We start from the raw sequence: 25,175 nt of genomic DNA, 5'->3' as shown, positions 1-25,175 counted from the left end.
CAAGCCTTGGAATACTAACTTGCTTGTGAATCCTACAGTTGCCTCCTTTCTTGTAACGGGAAGGATTGATGAGATCATCCGTGGAACCGAACGGCGACCGCTGGCTCGAACAGTCGAAACGACCTGCCAATGGGGTGGCCACGGACCTTCATCCTGCTAGCTATGCATTCTGGCTGGGTCGTCCAGATCTTCAGCTGGGCCGGCGAAGCTTGTCTTCGTCTGAAGATGCACGCCTTGAGCTGTCACAGGCTCACTGCAAATGTGAATCGAAGTTGTGAGCTCTGACAGAGCTCACAAGTACATGCCGTTTTCAGGGGATGCTGTCTGTCTGTCCCTCCCGAAGCAAGCCATTGGCATGTAGCAAGGAAACACACGGGACTGATGATCTGAATCCAACATAGGGCTTGCGGTGAGAGCGAATCTAACTATAACAATGACAAAGGGTAGCTTCAGCTTATCGCTGACTGATCATCCACTCTTTTTAGTTTGGCCAGCATCTCCTGTGTGCATGTTCTGCCTTCCATGGATGTCACTAGCAATGTCAGGTTCTAGAAAGGCTACCTGCTGTTCAGGCGGCCTGTGAGGCTGTGACATGCTGCAGTGACACTGTTGGTGGTGAAGCCCTGACGAATTGATGGTCCTTTCTCCATATTTTGTTCCTTTTTTTGCCATTATATTTCTACTTTATGAATTCTTTTGCGCATGCATGCATGCTTGGATCATATTTCTCGCCGTAGAGTTTTTACTCTTTGAGTTTTTTTTACCGGAGCTTCTGCGCCATCTTCTTTTTGAACAAGTCAAAGCAAAGCATAAGAAGGTACTGTGCCATCCAAAATCGAAGCACTAGTTGGTAACGGTCCCATTGTGCAGGAACCAACGAGTAGCAGCAGCATGCTGTTAGCAGGTACTAACAGCACCATAGTAGTAGCTTAGTTTAAATCCCAACCAGAGGATTATCAGTTGGGTTACTGGAAATATTCCAAGACATCAACCTCTATTTCGATGAACAAACATGAATGACACAAGAAAAATCCATCCGTTGAGACATCATGCATAGAATGACATCATCGGAGAGCCCTTGTACAGTTAGTTGTACTTGAACGCCCTTTTGTTTTTATAAAACGAGGGTGAATGAATGATAAATCTACGTTGTTCGTACCCTTGAGGTGCTAAGATTAATGATGAAGCCTATGCAACAAATGTCTTGTTGTCGTTGGCTTCCTGTGTGTTTGTTTAACCAATAAAGTGGAGAGCTCGATCAGCGTGTAAAACTTGTACAAACCGAAGTACCCACCGATCGACATTCTCTTGGACTGACTGCTCGTCTCTTCTTTACAGTTTACACTGACTGACTAGAACTACTGGCATGTACCATTTTTTTAAGCTAAACTGGCATGTACCATTTTTTTTGTGAAGATAAACTGACATGTACCATCATCTATGTGAAAGTAGTGAGTAGTGACATGGTTTCATCTCCCAATAAAAAAAACAGTAGCGTAGCCTACTAGCAGTTCTGAAAAGAGAGGAAAATCTCTGCGCCTCTGTCTAGCTGCTTAGGCCCCATTTAGTTCCTAAAATTTTTCTACAGTATCCGTCACATCGAATATTTGAGCACATACATGAAGCATTAAATGCAGTTGAAATAAATAACTAATTACACGGTATAAATGATTAGGACGAGATGAATCTTTTAAAATTAATTAGCCCATAATTAAATATTAATTGTCAAATAACAACAAAATGTGTTACAATACCAAAATCTGACTTTTTACTCCCAGTTGAAGTTTGGAAATGACATTTCAAGACACATTAGGATCCACTGTTCAGAGCTGCCGCTTTTTTTCTCTATTTGTTTGTACAGTCTGGCCCAGCGGTACCATGACATGTACTGCATCATCGATTGCACCATCCACAGCGTTTGCCTAGCTTTGGTCATCAGGTTTCAGATGGACAGTATTCACAACACGTCTGAAGTTTCTGAATAGGTTTGAAACCAGCCATTCGTCACATGCGCAACACATATATAACGTTCTCCTATCGATCTTGCAATAACACATGCCCTGTTTAGTTCTCAAAAAATTTTCTACAGTATCCGTCACATCAAATGTTCGGACACATGCATAGAGCATTAAATATAGTTAAAAAATAATTAATTACACAGTCTAATTGATTAGCACAAGATGAATCTTTTAAGTCTAATTAGTTCATGATTCGACATTATTTATCAAATAACAACAAAATGTGCAACAGTACCAAAATCAACATTTTTCACCAATTAAACAGGGCCCGAGATGAATGCAGCTGGCTGACTGGAAAAAAAAATTGTATGGAGTGCAGGCCCGAGGGCATGCATGCACCATTTTGTCCAAGGGTCAACCGCAGCTACAACCTCTGCAGTAGAGTAGAGTAGCTAGAACATACAGTAGTACTACAGTGCTATTCTTTTCTTTGGCTGTGTTTAGACGGAGAGAAAAGGAGATGCGAAAAGTCACATCGGACACTGTAGCATGTTGTAGCACTTTTCGTTTGTTTATGGTAATTGTTGTCCTACCATAACCTAACTAGGCTCAAAAGATTCGTTTCGTCGTGTACATCAAAACTATGCAATTAGTTTTTTTATTTACCTACATTTAATGCTCCATGCATGTGTCATTTGCTATATTTAATGTTTCGATGTGATGTCGATGTGATGGAAAGTTTGGAATTGGGGGGAGTTTTTTGGGAACTAAACACAGCCATGGAGGAAAAAGGATGCGAAAAGTCACATCGGATACTGTAGCATACTGTAGCACTTTTCGTTTGTTTGTGGTAAATATTGTCCTATCATGACCTAACTAGGTTCAAAAGATTCGTCTCGCAACGTATATCAAAACTATGCAATTAGTTTTTTTATTTACCTACAATTAGTTTTTTTATTTACCTACATTTAGTACTCCATGCATGTGTCATTTGCTATATTTAATGTTTCGATGTGATGGAGATGTGATAGAAAGTTTGGATTTTGGGGGTGTTTTTGAGGGATCTGAACACACCCTTTCTTTCTTTTTTAAGGAATTACAGTGCTCATGTGATCACGGGACTGACTGACTGACTGGAACGCGGTAGCAAGCACCAGATGGATGAAGCCTGCGGCGACAGCTGTAGGACGTGCGTGACGCGTCAGGCGAGCATAGCAACAAGGAAAAGGGAAATCGCAGGGGCGATTCGCATTCGCCAAGGCAGGTGCAGGTGCTGAGGTGCATGCCCACCGGCCACCGCTCCGGCGGCCGGCGCAGAGCCCGGCGGCCGCGGCCTTGCCTGGGCTCGCCGGCGGGCCGGCCGCTGGGTGCACGCGTCGTCGCTGGCGCTCGCGGCGGGTGGCTACCTGTTGAGCTCGTCTTGGCTGCGCGACACGCGCATGCACCCTGCGCCCTAACGGTTGGTACGCGTACGCTGCATCTGGATCGCAGGGGTAGGCACCGGCACGGCCAATTGCCAAATATTGCACTGGAGCTACAAGGAAAGAACAACAACAGTGGATGCAAGAAATGGAAGGCAAAATCAGTATATTTGGGATTTACAAGTACACCCTGCCATAGACCATCCGTCACAACCACGTCACTTTTCCGTGTCATGTTCAATGTTTCTACAGCCGGAACCGCGTAAATCCTACAGATTTCACTCAATTAGCCGCAGAATCATGTGGATAGACTTCACTTGATCTTGATTCCGGCACAAAAGCTGGAAACACCGTGCAGCCATTCAAGCTCACGCTCAATGGGCAGATTGGCAGGCGCCAACGCAATTGCTCCCAAACAAATGGCAGACGCCATCGCCATAAATCCTCGTCCTCCTCCCTCCTCCTCGTCTCTCTCTCCATCTCAGACGTGTCGAGCACTTGAGCTCGCTGTTCCTTGCCCTGTAGGCCTGTCTCTGTCTGCTTCCCCTTCTCATCTTCAGTTCTTCCCCCTTTCGTCTGTCTGTCGCCTCCATCTCCTTCTCATCGCATTTGCAGTTTTGCACTCGTGTGTCAAGCTTGCATTGCACGGAGACCGGCGTTGGAGCTGGGCGAGCTCAAAAGAAGGGGAGCCCCAGGAATAGAGACAGCCTCTCACTCTCTGCGTGCGTCTGTCACTCACTGTGCTCGGCTTGCTATTTTCGGACAGACGCGGGAGCCGCGGGTTCTCGGGCCGGCCGTCGATGGCGCCGTGGAGCGGCTTCTGGGGCGGCAGGGCCGTCCTCGCCGGCGGCACGCCGGTCGTCGTCAAGATGGACAACCCCAACTGGTCCATCTCCGAGATCGACGGCGACGACGAGGGCGCCGCCCTCTTGCCCGGCGCCGGCGGGCGGAGGCGCCGGAGGAGGGGCAAGAACGCCAAGCAGATCACCTGGGTGCTGCTCCTCAAGGCGCACCGCGCCGCGGGCTGCCTCGCGTGGCTCGCCTCCGCGGCCGTCGCGCTCGGGGGCGCCGCGCGCCGCCGCGTCGCGGCCGGCCGCACGGACGCCGACGCCGAGGACGAGGACGGCGAGGCGCCCGCTACCGCTACCGCGCCCGCGCCGCCGCGGCATTCCTGCCGGTTCTACGCCTTCATCCGGGCGTTCCTCGTGCTGTCCGTGTTCCTCCTCGCCGTCGAGCTCGCCGCCCACGCCAACGGCCGGCGCCTCGCCGCGCCCGCCGCCGTGTCCTTGGCCGCGCTCCACGCGGCCTGGGTGCGCTTCCGCGCCGCCTACGTCGCCCCGCCGCTCCAGCTCCTCGCCGACGCCTGCGTCGTGCTCTTCCTCGTCCAGAGCGCCGACCGACTCGTCCAGAGCCTCGGCTGCTTCTACATCCACCTCAAGCGCCTCCAGCCCAAGCCCGTCTCGCCGCCGGCATTGCCCGACGCCGAGGACCCCGACGCCGGCTACTACCCCATGGTGCTTGTGCAGATACCAATGTGCAACGAGAAGGAGGTGACAATGCAGCATTTGCACTTGCCATTGCGCCTAAAATTCCAATTTTTTCATCAACCCACAAGAGACCCAATTTTTTTTTATCATGCATGCTGTTCATTGCTCTGTGCCATTCAGGTGTACCAGCAGTCAATTGCGGCGGTCTGCAATTTGGATTGGCCCAGGTCCAATTTCCTGGTGCAGGTGCTGGACGACTCCGATGACCCGATCACACAGGCATTGATCAGAGAGGAGGTGGAGAAGTGGCAGCAGCATGGTGCGCGCATCGTGTACCGCCACCGCGTGCTCAGGGAAGGGTACAAGGCCGGTAACCTCAAGTCGGCGATGAGCTGCAGCTATGTCAAGGACTATGAGTATGTGGCGATCTTCGATGCCGATTTCCAGCCTTACCCTGACTTCTTGAAGCGCACCGTGCCACATTTCAAGGTATCCTGAGGTGAATTCAGCACTTAAATCATTTGAATTCTGCGAATTATTAGCATTCTGATGATTGTGATATACCGCATTGGTTGGTTGCAGGACAATGAGGAATTGGGGCTGGTGCAAGCGAGATGGTCATTTGTGAACAAGGATGAGAACCTGTTGACACGGTTGCAGAACATCAACCTCTGCTTCCACTTTGAGGTGGAACAACAGGTGAACGGCATGTTCATCAACTTCTTCGGGTTCAATGGCACGGCTGGGGTGTGGAGGATCAAGGCTTTAGAGGATTCAGGGGGCTGGATGGAGCGGACAACGGTGGAAGACATGGACATTGCGGTCCGCGCGCATCTGAAGGGCTGGAGGTTCATCTTCCTGAATGATGTGGAGGTACAGTAGCATGCCGAATTGCTTGCAGATGGCATTACCACAATGTTGGGATCATATTGTTTACTCTGAAATACTAGTGCTAATAAGTTTATTTGATCTCTGCGCAGTGCCAATGTGAGTTACCGGAGTCGTACGAGGCTTATAGGAAGCAACAACATCGGTGGCATTCAGGCCCAATGCAGCTGTTCAGGCTGTGCTTGCCAGACATCATCAGATGCAAGGTATTACCGATCACTCCTTTCCTGCTCTATAGTCACCAAGCTCCTGAAATTGTGCTGTTGAATTTTACTCTCCCATAGACATACTAGTTCTCTATGTTGTAGCACTTTTACAGATTAGTTTGTGACAAAAAAATTGCCATCTAGCTGGTGAAATATTTTCATTTAGTTTGGACAGACTTGGTCATCTAGTTCATAATTGTCCTCCTAATGTTGCCAATTTCCTGTGGTTGCAGATTGCGTTCTGGAAGAAGGCCAACCTGATCTTCCTCTTCTTCCTGCTCCGCAAGCTCATCCTGCCCTTCTACTCCTTCACGCTGTTCTGCATCATCCTGCCACTGACAATGTTCGTGCCCGAGGCCGAGCTCCCGGACTGGGTGGTCTGCTACATCCCGGCCCTGATGTCGTTCCTCAACATCCTCCCATCACCGAGATCCTTTCCCTTCATCATCCCTTACCTCCTCTTCGAGAACACCATGTCCGTGACCAAGTTCAACGCCATGGTCTCCGGCCTGTTCCAGCTCGGCGGCGCCTATGAGTGGGTGGTGACCAAGAAGTCCGGCCGGTCCTCGGAGGGCGACCTCGTCGTGCTGGCGCCCAACAAAGAGCACCGGAAGCAGCAGCAGCAGCCGGTCGCCGCCGCCGAAGCGAAGAAACCGCCGGCTCCGGTGGAGAAGAAGAAGAAGCAGCAGAAGCAGAAGTACAACCGGATATACAAGAAGGAGCTGGCGCTGTCGCTGCTGCTGCTGACGGCCGCCGCCCGGAGCCTGCTGTCCAAGCAGGGGATGCACTTCTACTTCCTGCTGTTCCAGGGCGTCTCGTTCCTGATGGTCGGCCTCGACCTCATCGGCGAGGACGTGAAATAAAATTAAAACTGTTTGGTGGCGACATAGATAGATGGATGGTTGGATGTAGCTGTAGCTTTGTTCAGGATTAGATCAGTCCTCTGAATTCTCGTAGGATCTGTAGATAGTATAGCTCTCTCCGTCTCTGATCTCTTCTTGGCTTGTAAATTCTCGTAGCTGCTCAGGGGTTAGCATCTCGATCGATTCTTTTGTATGAAGGATGAAGCTGCTGATGCTCGGTTTAGATTACAACATGGCGGTTGCTTGCTGAGTGCGTCACCCCGCCATTGCTGGTATGATGTGATTGCACGGGAGGTAGACGATGATGCTGGCCACGAGCTGTGGGTGTGTGACGCCATGACTGGGGTGAGTGGTTGCAGCTCTGAATTGAACGGGGCCATGGATCCATGATGCGCAGGGCCGGAAGGACAGGGGGGCAGCTGTGGCGGTGATCGGCTGAGATCATCCGCCTCACATGAACGCGTCAGGTTGTTGGCTGGCGGCCGGTACACAGGATTGATGCATTCAACTGTTGAATTCTTCTTCTCTTGTGCAACTGCTCGTGTGCTGTATACTACTGCTGATGTACCGCTTCTCGAGTCTCGGTAATATAAAATTATTTTTTGATTAGTGATGACCACCTTTAAACTAGCAACCAAATGCTCTTTTGAAATTCAGAGCAAATTTGATTGTGTAAGGTGGTGTTTGTTTTCCATCCCTCGGTTCCTCCACAATTTTCAGCTCGAAAAAAGTACTTGTGCAAAGAGGTGGAAAATGCGACAAATTTAAATCGGTCCTTTTTCTCTGTTACAAGCCACTTTAGCTGTAGTTTTTACGGATTGAAGATATATAAATTTCGGAACTATTATGGGTATTTTTGTTCTTTCAAATTTGCAAACAGTGCCCAGCTTTTCCATTTCTGATATACTATTGATATAAAATAATTGGTGTTACAATATATTTTTTTTTTGAGGGGGTACTAAAGCTTTCATTAATTAGGAACAAAGTACGAATTACAAATGCCATCCGGCGGATCGAAAAACCACACATGCCTCCCTAACGAGTTATACAGAGAACTTCTTGCCAAAATGTGTGCATCTTGATTAGCTTCCCTCCTTTCATGGACGAAGACCATCTCTTGGAAAGAAGCCGCTCCCTCCCTGATCTCCTTTATGATATGGCCATAAGACCCCAGTGTGGAGCCCGACAAGCTTCTCACTGCATTGCTGCAATCACTGGCCATTTGCAATCATTTGCTAAAGCTAGACCTTCCCTGCATGCCAATATTTCCATAGTTTCTGGATCAGTAATACCCTCTATAACCACTGAAGATGCTCCAAAAAAATCTCCCGCTCCATTTCTTGCAACAGCTGCTACAGAAGAGAAAACTTTATTTTTTGATAGAGCAGCATCTACATTAATCTACAATATATATTTATTGGGCTCATGATCCTCGCCTAGCCCCAGTTTATAAACCAAAAAGGTTTAAGCCCATTTGTTTAATGGGCCGGGCAGCCCAGTTGAGGCCCTCAAACACGCACGTGTCCCTCTCCTTTCGAAAGCCGTTCATCTGAAATCCACACGATGCTAAAAAAAAAACACCGAAATGAAGACCCAGCCTCCCTGGATGCAAGCTCTATGTGCTAGATTCAATCGTTGGGTGTTCTGTGTTCAGCTGAAGTTCCAGCAGCGAATTCAATTCATACGGTGACTGACAGTACCAATTTATCTGAAATCCAAACATGTTCAGTAGTTGATTTGGAATGAATTTGCATCCTGAGTGACCCACATTTCAACGGCTCAAACTTTAAAGGGGATAGCAACCAAAAACTCAACCAGGCATGTTGGCAGAGATGTGAATAAGAAACAAGACCAATCAGCTGTGAATAAGAATTAGTAGTGGATTAGTTTCTGGAAAATATATATATTTTGGAGGAGATGCACATTAGTTATCTCCGGCCTCCATATTACAAAACCCCTTCTCCTCCGACCCCATCGCCGTCGTCGTCGCCGTCGACGGAGCCGGAGAAGAAGGAAACACCAGAGGCCACGCCGTGCATTCTCTGACTTTCGGTAACCTCGCTCGATAACCTACCTACCTACCTTGACTACTAACCAATCTCCGATCCCCATGGCTAAGTAACTAATTAACCTGCATTCTATGCCAACCATCCAGCCAGCTAGCTAGCTAAGAACCCTAAATTAACTTAGTGAACAAGGCCGGCCGGCCGGCCGGCGGCAAGCCGCCGGTCGTCGGAGTCGGACGCGCGCGCGCACGCGTGCACGAGGAAAACGGTGGATCGGGAAGAAGTGCATGGTGCGCGCACGGAAGCCGGCCGTGGTGGGCTGATCAGATCGATCAGGCGTCGGTCCAGGCGGCGAAAACGGGCATGTGAGCGATGGACACGGAGGCGGCGGCGGCGGCCCTGGCCGACGCCGGCGACGCCCAGGAGCCGAGCGGCATGAGCGGGCTCATCGGCTGCTTGTTCATGGCCGCCTGCTGCTGCTGCTGCTGCGCCGGCGGCGGCGGCTTGGAGAAGAGCATGGAGAGGCCGCCGCCGCGGTCGGGGCTGGCCTCGCGCGAGTTGCCGAGGCTGGTCACCAGCGACGACGCGCTGGACATGGGCATGTGCGGCGCGACGCCGGCTCCGTGGTGGCCGGCGCCGCCGCCGGCATCCGCGGCGGTCACGAGGTCGTGCAGCACCGAGAAGGCCTCCGCGCCGGACAGCACGTCGTGGTGGTGGCCGTGGGCGTGGTGGTCCGCGGCTCTCGGTGCTGCCGCGGCGGCGCTGCCGCTGCCGGGCTGCACCTGCAGCGCGGCGTCGGCGGCGACGGGGGCCTGGTGGTGGTCGTGGTCCTTGTTGCGGCGCGCGAGGTCGCCGGGGAGCAGCGTGTTGCTGGCCATGATCTTGTCGACGTCGTAGCGCGTGATGTCGAAGTTGGTGACGGCGTTGAGGCCCCGGAACTTGATGGCGGCGATGTCGTACGCCTCCGCCGCCTCCTCCTGCGTGCCTGCGGCAGCCACTAGTCAGAACGACGAGCACACACGTAGCCACGTCGGCGTGCATGATGGATTCGAATGCGATGCGGATGCATGGAGGAATGAATCATCTGTCTGTCTGAACAGGAGAATCGGCATGATGGGCGCCGCATGCTATTGCTGATGGCGGTCAAAAGCTCTCTCCAGCGCGTGCGATCCGCGACAGTGTAAAAACAAGGAGCATGTCAGCCTTATGCAAAACACTTTCTTTCATCTCTCTCTCTAGGAATCACACATGCTGATGCAGGCAGAGGGCCATACCATGCTACTCCTACAAAGCAAGCACAATGCAAGTCTAGAGAGAGAGAGAGAGAGAGAGAGAGAGAGAGAGAGGAGAGAGAGAGAGAGAGAGAGAGCTGGCATGCAAAAGGAAATGAGAGGAGTAAAGCAGGAAGACATTCTTTGGCAGGGAGGAGGCCATGATTGGGGGGCTAAAGCTTTGCGTTCCGATCCATACGACTCCTCATCCTCATCAGAGGTTGCTGGCCTGGGCTACACATGACACAGTCACACACTAGAGCAGCAGAGCACGCATGTGCAGATGAAAATGATGACGGCGACAGACAGGGCTCCGCCTTGTACCCTCCGGCCATGACAGCCTCTGCATGAGCTCATGCTGCTCAGCTCCGCCATCCGTCGCCATGGATCGACCTGACCGACCTACTGCTCGCAGCTCTGCATGCGCTCACTCTCTGCAGCCAGACGGCGCCGTCTAGAAAATAGAAATGGGTGCAGATTGCAGAAGAAGCTTTCTGCGTAACTGAATGAATGAGGATGCAGATCGTGCAGAGATGATGGAGCAGTATAGGAAGGAAGGAGGTTGCATACTGAAGGTGCCGAGGTAGAGGTCCTTGTTGCCGGAGACGCGGCCGATGCGCGCCTGCCACCGCCCGTGCTGGTGGTGCCTGCACTTGCATTCGCATCCAGCAAAACAAACAAATGACCCCTCTGTAAATCGGTACAGTTCTTCTTCTGAATGCGGTAAATAATCAATCGATCGACATGGATTGTTCATCAGTGTGTTCAGGTGTGCAAAGGATTCAGACCTTGTGACTCCCCGGTACATGGACGCGCCCCGTGAGAAACCGCTGCTCTTCCTGCACCCAAATGCCCATCAGCTTGTTCAGATGTTCTCACACTAGCTAGCAAGCAGCTGCTTGGTTGCCTGGTCAAACTGAATGTTCAGTTCAGATGACCTGCAGCCTGGCAGGTGATGCACGTACACAGACAGTATTGTTATTGTAGTAGAGCTGAGGAACACGAGCGTACAGTACCTCCTGAGGTGTGCCACGTACTCCTGCCGCGTCATGTTCTTCATCTCCTCCAGCTCCTCCTGGTAGTCCTCCAGCTGCATTATTGACCAATCAACGCACCACATTTAGGCCATGTTTTTTCTTGAAAGAAAACATTTAGTAGCCTTTGTTTTAAGCTAATAAGCAGTAAGCACAGTACTGTCACTGCGACGAAGTTACCCATGGCTGTCCAGGTAACAAAAGTCAAGATGAGGAATTACCGGGAAGTTGATGTGCGTGGAGGGGCCCCAGTACTTGAGCGCCGCCAGGTCGTAGGCTCTCGCCGCCTTCTCCTCCATGTCGTACCCGCCTAGCACAGACACCCGACAAGTTTTTACCTCGCCCAACGACAGTAACTCTCTTTTTCTAAATCTTTTACCGTGTGCTGCTAACGACACACTGACAGAAGTGCTCAGTGCAGCAAAGAGTGCTTACCGAGGTAAACTGCAGCGTGACAGGCAGTAGATACAGCCGTACGCAGTGGAAAATATTCCGTGTTCCGGTCCCCAGCCAGAGCCGTTTGGTTCACCAGAGACAAACACAAACACCAGCTTTTGATTAGCGACTAGCTAGCTAGTTAATGACGCTGCTAATTAATGACAGTGGTTGGAGGTAACAATAATCTGTCTCCTAGCTTAGCTAGGGTTTGGTTGATACCTTGCCTGCCCTTCCTGGTCTGGCCTTCCTTCTTGCAGCTGTTGTCCCACAGGTGCGCCTCGTACCTCCCCGTCCACCTATGCCTGCTTAATTTTATCGACCCGTCGGATTAGTTATTAGCACGTAAATAACTACGCGACCGCTTACTTTCAGCGGTTTATGCGTAGACGCATGGTAGATAGATAGACGTGTGTGTCGTTGATCAATGTGATGCTGTGCGTGCGTGTACGTGAGCGTCGTTGTTATCATAAAAAAAAGATTGTTCATTACCTAGCACGAAGCTAATAACCTAATACTAGCTAGCTAACAATGCGCAAATATAGATAATGCCATTTATTTATTTAAGTTTGTCATTACGAGTAGTTTAGTTAACAGAGTTAACCACCTGTTAAACGTGCGTGCTTAGTCATCAGCTAATAACCTAGACGAGGAGAGCGCGCGATGTGTGTGTACCTCGTGACGCCGCGGTACTGCGACGTCCTCTGCCCGAACGTGTCGATGGACTTGCGGTGGTGCACGGGCTGCTTCTGCCCGCCGGCCGCGCCGCCGCGCTTCCGCCCGCCGTCCATCGCGGCGGCGGCCACCATGCCGTACTCGCCGGCGGGGTGCGCGGTCACGCAGCTCGACAGCGACCCGGGGCTCATGGACAGGGCCAGCGCGTGGTGGTGCCCCGCGGCGGCGGCGGACAGCACGCCGCTCTCTGCCGCGCTGGCGCGCGCGGCCACCCAGCTCGCCATCGCCGTGGCGGCCGCCGCGGCCTCGTCGTCGGCCACGAGCGAGGCCGCCGAGGGCCCGCCGTACAGGTCGACGCACGGCTGCAGGAACGACGACCCCTGGTGGTGCCCCCCGCCGGCGCCGCCGTAGTAGTAGAAGCTGGAGGCGGCGGCGTTGTCCAGGCTCAGCGCCATGGCGGCCTGCGACTGCGCAGCGCCCAAGAAGTCCTCGAGCTTCGGCCCTGCCGATCGGTCAATCGATCGATTCATCACACACGCACACATGATCCACGAATGAATCCAAGACACCAATAGGAAATAAATGGATCGGCGGCGGGCACATACCGTGGTGGTGATCTTGATCGCTTCGCCGGAGCGCCTCCATGATGCAGAGGGAGCCGTCGGACTTGAGCGGCATGGACGCGAGCTGCGGCGTGTAGTACGGCGACGCGCTGGTGGCCACGGCGTCGCCGGCGCCGAGGCCGTAGGCGGCGGCGGCGGCAGTGACGGAAGGGAAGAAGAGGCCATGCTGCTGCTGCTGCTGCTGCTGAACATGGTGGTGGTGGTCGTCCATGGCGGAGGCCATGTAAGGCGACAGCGAGAAGCCTAGCCAGCCGCTCGCCGCCGCGTTCGTGGAGTTGCCGTTGCCGTTGCTGCTATTGTTGGTCATCGTGAAGCTAAGCTAGGTAGCAGAAAACAAAGGAAAAGGATCAAGCTAAGCTGGCGGCAATGGCGATCGGGGAGGAGCAATCATTGAGGAGCACGCGGCGCAGCGACGCGCCCCGCCATTGCCGCGAGGTCGGGTTGAGATCGAGCTTCGTTCGATCGAGGCTAGCTACTAGCTAGGCGAAGCAAGCGGCGGAGTGTGAAGTGGAGAAGAAGTGGGCAAGCGTGCTTGTGCTTGCGTTGCGAGTGTGCGCGTGGCTTTAAAGAAGTAGTCTCTCCAGCTCCAGCAAAAGGAATGACTTGCTCCCACATTTACACACAACATCCAACCAAAAAAAAAGGGTGGCAAGAGAGGGAGGGGGGAATGCTTGGACTTGGATAGATAACATTCTCTTCACACATGCCTCAGCTCATAGGGATCTGTGTAGCTACTCTCTCTCTCTCTCTCTACAATATTGTCCTTGCAAAAAGTAAAGATCAAGAAAAATCTCTCTCTCCAATATGTCTGTTTGTAGATAGCTTTTGCTTAATGCTCTCTAACTTTGAACATTGATTGTTTTTGCAGAAAAAAATATTTGGGTTGCTCATGAGTAATTAGTATAATTAAATCTATCATAAAATTAAATAGTGTACAAAATTTACATTCTTTATTATTATCCGTTTCATTTAAAATCAAAGGCATGAAGGCAGCTATCAACATTGCCTATGGAAGACTATATATATGGATGTCTAAAACATAAAACATTTTTTTTTACATTAGCAACTGAAGGAGCACGATTCTTCCTTTTCTTAAAAGCAAAAGATGAAAGGAATATGCTGGTTCGCATCACCACCCTTGTCGCCATTGGTGCCTGCAGTAGCGTTGCTGTGTATAGTGGTAGGATGTGTAGGTATTTAGTAGAGCCACTTTTGTTGTACTAGGCAAATACTCACTGCACAAGCAGTCACTTCTGAACAGTTGAGGCACTGTGTGCAGGGCCTCCTCAATGCCAGCAGCAATCCAAGTGATCTGCTGAGCTGATGAGGCCTCAGGATCCAATTCAAAGCATACTGCTCGACCTTCTCTTTTCTGAAAAAGCAATCCACATGTGTGAAATTTATACTTGTACAGGTACTACATTGCCTCTTGCTACTCACTGCAGCAGCTGCTCTCTACACACTTCTTAACCGGGTACCTGTCTACAACTAACTACAGTATACAGTAGAGAGAGAGAGAGAGAGACCATGCATGGCATGGTGTGAGAGAGTCAACTGTTCCTTGATGTCGATCTCTCATGGCAGCAGTGCAAGTAGAAGGTGGTCTGGTCACGCATGCATGTTCGTGTACACAGAGTAGTCCTGGCGTATAGGTACAAGGGGCGATTCATGATCGTACAGTGATATACGTACAACCAGCCCACTTCTATACCTGACACATTGAAAGCGTCAGATCTTGTATAGTTGCCTCCTTTTTATTTCGGGAGGATTGTATAGTTGTCTTTGCTCCACACACATTTATAGCTGTATGTGCCAATGGATAGATACACTGCAGTTACAGTGTCACTTGCACAGAAGAGATGTTTCAGTACACATAAATCTTGGCTTCAAAATTAAACTCTGTTGGTTTTTATGTGTTTCTAACTAGCCCTTGACTTCTTTTTTTTTTTTAAAAAGTAGCCCTTGACTTTCATATGTGCTCCAATAATTGTGCATATACCATTCTGTCCTCTACTTGCTGCAGTTAAAGACACGCACCAGCATAAAGCTGCATGATGTACAATGATACTAGCTGGTAATTCTTTTATGTATATTATTAAATTCATGTAAAATAATGGCAATACAAACACTGGAGCATGGCCAACTAACTCTGTCACGTACTTTTGTATTTTTTCGATTTTTTTGCAACATAAAGAAGCTTCTTGGCGTATCTACCAATTCATGATTCATGATGGCGCATGATGGTACACGTACACTCCAACACCAAGCACTACTATCTACAGTTCATCACAGTATTATAGAGAGTCATGCATATATGAATACAAATTTGTGACCGTGCATGCATGTATCGGAGAGTGCAGCGTATGGTTCAAAAAAGAGAGTGCAGTGTTGAGATGCACCTTGCAAACCATGCAAGCACTATGCTAGAGCTTGGAGCTGATAGATTCTAGATAGATTGTTTTCTTTTGAATTTTGGGTAGTCAACAGCTGCAGACAAAAAAGAGAGATGTCGGTCAATAGCATGTTCTCATGAATGATGCAGGGGGGCAGAGAGAGAGAGAGAGAGAGAGAGAGAGAGAGGAGAGAGAGAGAGAGAGAGAGAGAGAGAGAGAGAGAGAGAGAGAGAGAGAGAGATGGAAGGCTGTTGCTAATTGGGAGGTACCAGTACTATTTCACCATCCCCTTTAAGCATGCTTGGCTACTTCCTGGCAGGTGGCCAGTCTCAGCTGGCCCCCAGCAGCTCCCTTGGACTTTTGCCATGGCTGAGGGCAGAGCTCCAGCCCCAAATCAAGAGGAACAATGGCTGCAATCTTTTTTTGATGAAACATTGGCTGCATATATGGTATGATGCTCTTGGTATGCATGCATGGAGATGGCCTCCTTTTTCCCAAAGAGCTTGGTGCTGCTGGTGGAAAGTGTCTATTTTGTTGTTTTCTTTCTTCAGTTTTGTCAAAAGGGGGACTTGAGTATGCATGCATGGCCTAACAAATCCTCCTTTCCCTTTTTATATTTTTTTTATAAGTTTGAACTTGAGCTGGCTGAAGTACCCTAGTTAAGACTTTAAGCAATGGCATGTACAATTGCATATGCAGGGGGAAATATCCTACGACAGATATTCTATCACCCATGATTACGTAAGGAGGTCTCTAGCTAGCAGGTAGAACAGTAAGTGCTTCAGAGGCTAAACCCTGAAGATTCTCCATGAGAATCTCTCTTGGACCAGTGCTTGTGGCAACCCACCCAAATGCATATAGGATTTGGTATTTTGAGATTTTTTTTTTAAAACACAGCAGATGCATGCAAATAAAATACAGATGTACTATGAACCCAACCATGTTGGCACATGAACAGTGTATCTGATCCTGAAACCCCCAACCACACAAGTCCTGCTCCAAGAAGCAACACACAACAGCATCACCTGACTCAAGTGTCAGCATGTCACAAACGATCCAAGATTGGCGTCATAATGAAAAGGAAACTAGGGATCCACTCCATGCACCCATATCATGACTCAACATTGATTAAGGTAATGATGGCAAATGGCCAGCAGCTACAGCCCATGCATGCACTTTTTTCCTCCATTCCTCTTGGGGAGTTGGAGGTCTCTCACTCTCTCTTCTCTTGGGAAGAAGTGAGAGGTGGACAGCAGCACATGTACACATCACATTCAGGTCTGAACACAACCGCCACACCTCACAGATAAATTATGGCCAATGCATGACCATTGAAAAGGAAAGCAACCAAGATACCTCTGAGTATTGGGATGGTAGCAGCAGCAGCAGCAACAGCACAGCAAGCTCCAAAAGAATGCCACTCTTTTTCCCCATGCTCCAGTCCCTTTCATGCAGGGGATGCATGCAGTGCAGGGGGCTTAAAGAAACTTTGCAGTTTTGATTTACTCCCTTGCATTTATGCACAGGGCAGACCCGGCAGAGACTACCATCTGTATGGGCATTGGACTTGAAGAGGGTTTACAATACTTCTTCTACTTTTTTTGGTTATTAATGACGCATGTTATAGGGATGAAATGTCGTTGTAGAATGTGGTGCACAAGGTCAAAACAGACATATATACGTGTATGTTCTGTTATTTGCAGCCTAAAACCGGCCAGGTTTCCCAGGAATTTGCTCAAAATAAAGCCCCCCTTAGAAAAGAGAGGAATTTGCTCAGTTGGTCAAGGTGTACCCACTGATCAGTCACTTGTCCAAAATTTTACCCTGTCGTTCACTAGCAGAATGCTGTGTGCAGTTTATAAAAGTTAAACCTCCAAGACTTCCACCACGGTTATTTTATATCTACCAGCATCAAAGGCACCTCTACATCACTAACTTATAGTCATCCTTTTAAATATAAACTTAACTTGAGCTCAAAGCCATACCTTGGAGTCGAGACTATGTTCGGCTGGCTGTGGCTAGTGGCTAGTTTAAGCTGGCAATATTAGGCAATTGATGACACACTATAAAAAAACAATTGATGACACTGTAGTCAATCACTTAAGAGTAGCAACAATGCAAAAGGTAAAAATTCAAACATTGAGTAAAATAATTACTTTAAGTTTATTTCGAGGTGCTGGACCATGTAGGGACGTCAGATATGGATACCGTAGACCATCATAATTTAAAGAACAATGCATGCTTGTAATCTTAAGAGAGACAGGATCGATATGGACAACAGTGAACTACAAAAGTGAGGCAGCAGGGTACGTAGACAAGTCCTATAGATCCATACATTCCTCCAATAAAAACCCCGAAAGAAATCCCAAACGAAAAGGACTATCTCCGTATGTGTCTGGCTTTCTTAGGATCGGACTTGGGTGCAATAATATGCGCCCCTTTGTGTCACCTAGTAGATTGCCATGCATATGCTTGTATGTAGCCATGGCCCCACACGCCATCTATCTATCTATCACATGTGATGAGACAATTCGTGCATGAGAGAGAGAGAGGGTATCTCTTCACTCTCTCTCCATCATGTACACCTAAAGGCACATTTACATTCCATCATGTGAGTGGAGTTTAAAATAGTTGAAAGTTGTGGGAATTAATGTAGGGGAAATATTATTCTAATGTGCAAAACATCAAGTCATTGTGTCATACATGAAAAAAAAAATGATTGTTTGGTGATACATGTAGGTCATGTTAGATAAAAGCAGGATCAAAGAACAGGGTTTTGCAACAGCTTCCAAGCATGATGTGATTGAAAGAAGAAGAAGAAGCCGTTTTATTTCCATTTTTTTTAAATTTTTTCTCTCGAAAGTCCATATGCCGCGCAAGTAGAAATCCTGCCAAAGTAGGGCCTTACATTATGGGGTATTATATTACTTTATTTGGCTGAGAGCCATATTTACAACTTGAAAAAAAATTCTATTTTAAAACGGGCCATGGGTTAAGTCGGTGATTAGTCCATCTAGGATTGCTGTTCCTTTTCGAAAAAAAGAAAAATCTGTTGGCCAAACATTTAAGCTTTGACCATAGTCGATTGCTAGTCAAAGTGCCGTGTGTGTTAATGACTGCATCTTGCGTAGCTTTTACTGGAACAAGAGCTTCTCAAATAAACTATCAGTAGAGAATAGAGACATGCATGTTAGGATTTGAGCTATCATCATGGTCGCTTGACCAGGCAGGAATCCAGCCGCCAGTTGATTGCCTAAACTCTGTCTGGTTCGTTCAAAGCTTGCGCTTTTCCTAATAATAAAACATGAAGTAATCTAATCGCGCATGATCAAGATGTAAACCTGAACTGGGAGTTCTTCGTATCATGATTGATCCAAGTGCCAGACAGTGAGACAACATGTGATCTGGTCAGTTAGTTTACTCTATTCCCGATTGATTCGTACACTCTTCATTGCTAAGCGCCCTGCATGCTGCGCTGAGCTGATTTTTTTTTGGGATAAGCAGAACAAATTTTCCTTTTAAAACGAGTTAATAAGTAGTACATCAGTGACTGCAGAAGCTAGGCAGGAGCTTTTTTCTGGTTTGGCAAGCATGCGCCTCATCTTTCCGACCTATTCGGCCTCATCTTGTCTCGCTTTTGGAACGCATTTTGCAGCATTCCCTCTTGAGCGTTCAATTGCAAGACAAAGAACCATTCATCACCTTTTCCTCACGCTGCTAGGATCGGATAGATGCAGCTACACCTAAGCTAGTCACGTTCACACACTGTCGTCCATCCAAAGGCCGTTAGGTCTTATCTAGTTTGAACTTTAAGAGAAATTTTAAACGTATATAGTATATAATCCCATACCGACAGTTTTTTTTACGAGTGACCGACAAATTCAATAACACTCGGACTGCTTTAGAGTACTACAAATTGTATCGTCCCCAAAAGTTCATTTCAGCAAAACAACAATCTTACTATTACTAATTGTAGGCTCCTTTTAAGACTCCACGTGAAGCCATCTAGGATCCTCAGTGGATACTCTAAATTCTCGCAAAAATTAGAAACATCCGGTCATCAATCGGACATCTCTAATCATAATAGTCATTGGATCTGTTATCTTTCCTAATAAATTACCTACCTCTGCAATTATGAAAATAGATTCCTCTGGCATTATAAAAAATCTAAGTAACCCCTAATCTTCGTGCAAATTACCCACCTATACCACTATAAAAATAATGCAAATAATCTCCTAAATTTTCATATAAATTATTCAGTTACGTCATTATTAAAGTAAAAGTAACCCCGTAAATCTAAATATTAAAGTCCACCGATATAAAATTCTAAATTACTATTTCTATCATTATTGATATATTATTTATGTAAATTATTTATATAAAAATACTACCCATGAATATGCCACCATGTATTCATATATATGCAAGAGAAAAGAACACCAATTCACAAACAAATAGTTCAATTAAATATATATCAAACACACATGGAGGTGTGATGCAAAATAAAATCAATTGCAACTAGACAATGATAAATATGTACTCCCTCCATACCCAAAATAGTTGACGTTTTGGACAAGGCTTGAGTCAAACCTTGATAATATAAATCATGAATAACTCTCAAGTTGTTGAGTTTGAAAATATAAAAATTATATGAATAGATTTGTCTTGAAAAATACTTTTGTGAAAGTATACATATATCACTTTTTGATAAATATTTTTATAGAAATAAGAAGTCAAAGTTGTGTTTTGGAGACCATGTCACTGTCCAAAACGTCAATTATTTTGAGTATGGAGGGAGTATTTTAGAGTATGTGTTACAATATTTAATATAGATGAAAGAGGATGTGAGATAGATAATTATAATTATTAGCTATACATCTTATTTTTATGTTAATTTTAATTATTAGTCCGTGCAGGAGCATGGATTGATAAGCTAGTAACATAACTTGCCAAAAAAAAGTCATTTTCTACATGTTTTGTTTTATGTACTTTATCAAATATATAATTAGAAACCTTTTAAAAGAACATTGGCCACTCGCAAATAAAACCATTGGAAAATTTGGCTGCTCTTTTGGTTACTAGCTAGTTAAAACTGAAATAGTGTTATATTGTTATATAATTTTTTTTAGATTAAGAATACTGTTATATAATTAGCGTGCACGCCAGTGCATGTTACCAAGCTTAAGAATATCATTGGTGTTTACTATATACATATATATTGCCAACCAAAAGACAAACGCAAAAGGCGGGAAACATTCGGCAGCTACGAGCTGCCCAGATCGCTCACGAGGAGAGCTAGCGGCAGGTATATATGTAGCTGTGCTGGGTTGAGGCTCATCAGAATGCTGATGAACAGTAGTTGAGCTTGAGCACCTGCAAAAATGAACAAGCAATCACTACTAGAAAACAGGTCAAAGGAACCACTTGTTGCTTGAACCGGTACTAATGTGAGACATCAGCACTAGCTGCATCAATAGCCGGTACTCTTGGCCTGCGCCGAGCGCTGGCAAGGCGCGCCACGGCACAAACCGGTGCCAATGCACTGACAAAGACACCGGTTAAATCCATCAGCCGGTACCAAATTGGCCATGCATCAATGGCACCGGGTGATGGCATGAACCGGCCTATGGAGCAGACATTAGCACCGGTGGAAGAAACCACCCGGTACCAATGCCTCTCGCGTCTGGATATTTGTAAGTGATGGCCGCGTCCTCTCTCGTCTCTCTACCCCTCTCATTTCTCTAGCTCTCATCTAATCTACCCCTCTCTCTCTCTCTCTCTCGCTCAGTCTCTCACTCACCCCGGGCGAGCGCCGCGCCGTCGCCTCGGCTCTCCCCGTGCGCTGCGCCGTCGCGTGCGGGCGGGCGAGCGCCATGCATGCGGGCGTGCACCGCCGCCTTGGCTCTCCCCATGCGCCGCGCCACCGCCTCGGCTCTCCGGCCCGAGGTCCTCCCCTGCTCGAGCGACGGGCAGCCCGGCTTCTCCCTCGCGGGGCGCGGCGGCCCGGCTCGAGCTCCGCCGCCGCGGCGGATCTCCGGCCGGCCTCCTCCGCGCGGGGCCACAACGGCGGACGCCGGATCTGCGCAGGGCCTGCGGCGGCGGCAGTGGGTGCGCGCGGCGAGAGGGGCCTCCAACGCCAGCCAGCGGAGCTCGCACGGGCGGCCTCGAGCTCCGCGGCTGAGTCCATGGCACGCGGCGGCCTCGAGCTTCGTGGCGGCGACGGCCCATCCCTCCTCCCTCCACAGCGGCAGCCCCTCCCTCCTCCCTCCGGCCGGGTGCTCGCCCTCCTCCTCCATGGCAGGCCTCAAGCTCGGCGGTGGCCCTGCTCGGCAGTGGTCCTGCCCGGCGGCGGCCTTCAGCTCCCTCGGCTCGGCGACGTTGGGCGGCGAGGCGAGCAGGGGCCGCCGGCGGGTTGGATCCCGGCGGCCGCACCGCCCCTTCCCCTGCTCCCTCTCTTGCTGGCCTCCTCCGTCTGCGCAGCAGCATCCGCACCGGAAATTTGCAGGTGAGCAACTCCCGGCCGGCGAGGGTCTCCGCGGCGGCGAGCGGCTCCACCCAGCCGTTGGTGATTTTTTTCTTTTTTTCTTATTTTTATGAAATAGAGATGGGTGTTGATTGTATTATCCTGTGATTGATTCTTTGAATGATAAATCTATATATGGATTTTGTATATGTCAATCCAATATTTTGTGGTTGATTCTTGAATGATTGGTGGAAGGTGGGAAGAGAACGAAAGAGGATACGAGGGAACGGAAGAGGATACGAGGGAACGGAAGAGGATGCGATGGAACGGGGTGACCGTCTTTGGTACCGGTTGTTATTTTCAACCGGTGCCAAAGAATACTTTAGGCACCGGTTGATTTACCCGGTGACGAAGAGGGAGGCCATTGGTCGCGGTTTCGGGGTACTGGTTCAAAAACCGGTACCTATGCCTCCTTTCAACCGGTGCCTAGGGCTGTTTTTCTAGTAGTGAATGGATCAGGGAAAACAAAAGAGAAACGCATTCGTACCCAGAAAAAAATTAAGTGCTGTATGATCTCAGTTTGCCTCTATTGCTCAACAGTCATAGCTATGGTTTCATGCATGTGTTCCATATATGGCCTGACATAGGCAAAAGAGCAAAAGCTACACAAGTCAGTCGACCACTAGAGACCGCTGGCAATGAACAAAATAAAACTTGACAGATTCCAAATGTATTGTGAATCTTTTTTTTAGGAAAACTACGGCACCCTGACGATGCCTGAACTTTATTGCATTTGTGAGACAAAATACATGACAATTTACAGGGAGCACAAACAAGCTCCAGAGAGAAGGGCTCTATAAAAATCTGACCTTAAGCTAAAGCTGATTTACATTACATGAAAAGAAACTACTCCAAGCTTCAAGTTTTGACCGATCTGCTAAAGAAGAACATCTACTATTAGACCAAAGGGAGAGATCTTCACTGCAACGCCTATGTATTGTGAATTTGTTTCTCGATCTTTGCTGTATTGTTAATTTTTAGTCCTTCATGCAACACTCTAATAAGGGAATGCCTACTTAATTAGTACGTTTTATTGTGAAATAAAAGAGTAATATATATTTAGAGGTTTAATTAGGTCCTAAAAACATATATCAAAATTGAATGGAACACCAAGAAAAGATTGAAGTGTACATACCAAAGTTCACTATTAGCTAGTATCATTAATGTTAATTAGGGTCAAATCAACCACCATTTGTGTCATGCATGTACTTTAAAGCAAGGAGCGAGGATGCTGCATGGTATATATACTAAGAGCAGGTATAGTGGCCGGCTGGGAGTGGGCGACGTCCGACGTGGGAGGTAGAGAGAGAAGGCAGCGGGCTGCTCACAAAACGCCGGCTTCACCGGGCGAAGACGCGCTGCGCGGACTATGATTGGTTGAGCAGTGTTGCAGCAGCGGGGCCCGTGTCACACCCGGTTTCGAAAAGAACACCAGATGTATCACATATGTGCGCCAGGATCAAGTTTCACATATATGGAAGACGTCATCATTGAATATATCAAAGACAATGTTTCAATAGCGTAAACAAAAAGAAATAAGTACTTTATTACACACTCCGATAGATAGACACGAAGGTCTTAACGTTTCACCGATAACCTATATGATATCTTCAGAATATCTTCATGAACTCCCACAGGAACTTTGACTGGTGAACGCTCCTAGAACTCCTCAAAGTCACTGAAGTAGTCCACTTCATTGTTCTCTTCTGAACAGCAATTAGGCAAGGGTGAGTACACTTATAGTTGGTACTCAACAAGTGGGGTGAAGATGCAAAGGAATCAAGGAAAGGCTAAGGTTTATTGCAGTTAGCATTTTAGTTGGTCAAATTTTATTAGCAGCACCTAATTACTAGGTATAAGTTTATACCAACCCACTTAAGCATAAAGATAATCAAATAACCAACATTTAATCAAAACCACAATTTAATTATTATTCAAGTTCAATTATCATGTGAGGGTCCAAGCCGCTCATGACCGCGAGCACGGCTGATATATCAGTTTTACACTCTGCAGAGGTTGTACACTTTCCCCACAATTTGTGTCCCCCTATGTCGCCCGGGTTTGCAAGGCCCTTAAACACTTCCTTTGGTGAGTGGCGAGGGGTCCACTACGAAGCCTTTACAAAGACACGCAGAAAACCAACAGCCCGTTAGAGTTTCAGTAGCGGAGTGGACCATAATCCTCCCTAATGGTCAGCACAATAGCAAAGGCTGCTACCCCAAGAGGACCGGGCTATACCCCAGCACCGACCCCCTCCTTGCCCTTTCGGTAAGGCCATCAGTTAACTACGCGGCTAATTAATTGGCTAAGGTCAGAGCCATGTGACATTGTGGTTGTACTGTTTTCTTAGGTGGTTCTCCATATTCCAATTAAACAACATGATCTTATAATTAAAACAAGTATAACAACATAAATAAAGTCATGTTTAATATGTCAAAGATTATAACCATAACCATCCCAAGATTGAGCATCTAAGCAATTCTACCCAACAAAACTATTATAACGGGTGATCCAAGACTTTGGGTAAAAAGACTAGGTAATGTCCTTAGTGGCTATCCCATCAAGTTTATGCAATACAATAGTAAAGTAAAGTGAATTAACATGATATTACTGGGATAAAATAGAGTATGCAGAGGGGGAAGGCCACTTGCCTTCCTCGCCAAATTGTTGTTGCTCTTCCTCGTTCACTTGCTCTTGATCCTCCTCATACGGCACATCGTCTACACGATCACACAAGAAAAAACAAGCACAAAATAAGAAACAAGCACATCTCTTTTCAATCCATACCACCAGTACTTCTCTTTCAGGTCTTGGTATATTTTAGTGCTACCAGGGTGGATGGAATAAGCTAAATCATGTGCCTCTTTCAGAATGAGTTCACGAAGACGATCAATGTCAGGCACACAAATTCTATTTCTGAACCAAACAGTTCCTTGTTCATCTTCTGTGAAATCTTGGGCTTTGCCTAAACTAATTAAAATCTTGATTTCCTTAACTTTAGAATATGTTAGTTGCCCTTCTCTGATCTCTTGTTCCAATGTAGGTTCAATTTTCATGGTCATGGCTTCAGTATGATAAACAATCCCTAAGTTCAGTATGATAAACGAGCTATAGCCATATTTGCTTGACCTTTTCGACTTAGTGCGCCTGCTACAACATTTGCTTTGCCTGGATGATACTGAATATCCAGATCATAATCTTTAATCAACTCTAACCATCTGCGTTGTCTCAGGTTGAGATCCCTCTGAGTGAATATGTACTTCAAACTTTTGTGATCAGTGAAGATCTGGCATTTATTCCCGATCATATAGTGCCTCCAAATCTTTAATGCGTGCACTACGGCAGCTAATTCCAAATCATGAGTAGGATAATTTTGCTCATGCTTTCTCAAC

The 25,175-nt window shown here is 47.6% G+C and overlaps 2 protein-coding genes across 3 annotated transcripts; one reads left to right on the top strand and one right to left on the bottom strand.

Moving 5' to 3' along the window:
- The first annotated feature begins 3,734 nt into the window (after window positions 1–3,734).
- LOC120661159 (putative xyloglucan glycosyltransferase 10) lies at window positions 3,735–7,056 on the top strand. 2 transcript variants are annotated; one of them, XM_039939897.1, is made up of 5 exons: window positions 3,736–4,929; window positions 5,047–5,355; window positions 5,449–5,739; window positions 5,847–5,960; window positions 6,194–7,056. In XM_039939897.1, the coding sequence occupies exons 1-5, from the start codon at window positions 4,180–4,182 to the stop codon at window positions 6,821–6,823; spliced, it is 2,094 nt and encodes a 697-aa protein (XP_039795831.1). In that variant the 5' UTR covers window positions 3,736–4,179; the 3' UTR covers window positions 6,824–7,056. The 2 variants fall into 2 exon arrangements, with proteins under 2 accessions (XP_039795822.1, XP_039795831.1); XM_039939888.1 differs by having other exon boundaries at window positions 3,735–5,355.
- Window positions 7,057–8,683: 1,627 nt separating this feature from the next.
- Window positions 8,684–13,523, bottom strand: LOC120661150 (AP2-like ethylene-responsive transcription factor CRL5). Its single transcript, XM_039939877.1, has 9 exons — window positions 12,850–13,523; window positions 12,245–12,746; window positions 11,792–11,874; window positions 11,570–11,578; window positions 11,356–11,444; window positions 11,117–11,190; window positions 10,889–10,939; window positions 10,671–10,747; window positions 8,684–9,814 (listed from the first exon to the last, which is right to left on the bottom strand). The coding sequence occupies exons 1-9, from the start codon at window positions 13,172–13,174 to the stop codon at window positions 9,162–9,164; spliced, it is 1,863 nt and encodes a 620-aa protein (XP_039795811.1). The 5' UTR covers window positions 13,175–13,523; the 3' UTR covers window positions 8,684–9,161.
- Between the last annotated feature and the right edge of the window lie 11,652 nt (window positions 13,524–25,175).

The sequence above is a fragment of the Panicum virgatum genome, chromosome 2K (assembly GCF_016808335.1).
Source record: "Panicum virgatum strain AP13 chromosome 2K, P.virgatum_v5, whole genome shotgun sequence".
In the NCBI taxonomy this organism is placed as follows: Eukaryota; Viridiplantae; Streptophyta; class Magnoliopsida; order Poales; family Poaceae; genus Panicum; species Panicum virgatum.
The sequence above is the reverse complement of the archived record's forward strand: the minus strand, read 5'-3'. Positions and strand labels throughout refer to the sequence as shown.

Excerpts from the sequence above, each read along its gene's own strand:
- LOC120661159 (XM_039939888.1), top strand. The coding sequence starts at position 4,180 with ATGGCGCCGTGGAGCGGCTTCTGGGGCGGCAGGGCCGTCCTCGCCGGC. Across the intron at positions 5,356-5,448 it reads GCACCGTGCCACATTTCAAG|GACAATGAGGAATTGGGGCT; the intron begins GTATCCTGAGGT and ends GGTTGGTTGCAG. Across the intron at positions 5,961-6,193 it reads CAGACATCATCAGATGCAAG|ATTGCGTTCTGGAAGAAGGC; the intron begins GTATTACCGATC and ends CTGTGGTTGCAG.
- LOC120661150 (XM_039939877.1), bottom strand. The coding sequence starts at position 13,174 with ATGACCAACAATAGCAGCAACGGCAACGGCAACTCCACGAACGCGGCG. Across the intron at positions 11,191-11,355 it reads CCACGCACATCAACTTCCCG|CTGGAGGACTACCAGGAGGA; the intron begins GTAATTCCTCAT and ends TCAATAATGCAG. Across the intron at positions 10,940-11,116 it reads TACGTGGCACACCTCAGGAG|GAAGAGCAGCGGTTTCTCAC; the intron begins GTACTGTACGCT and ends ATTTGGGTGCAG.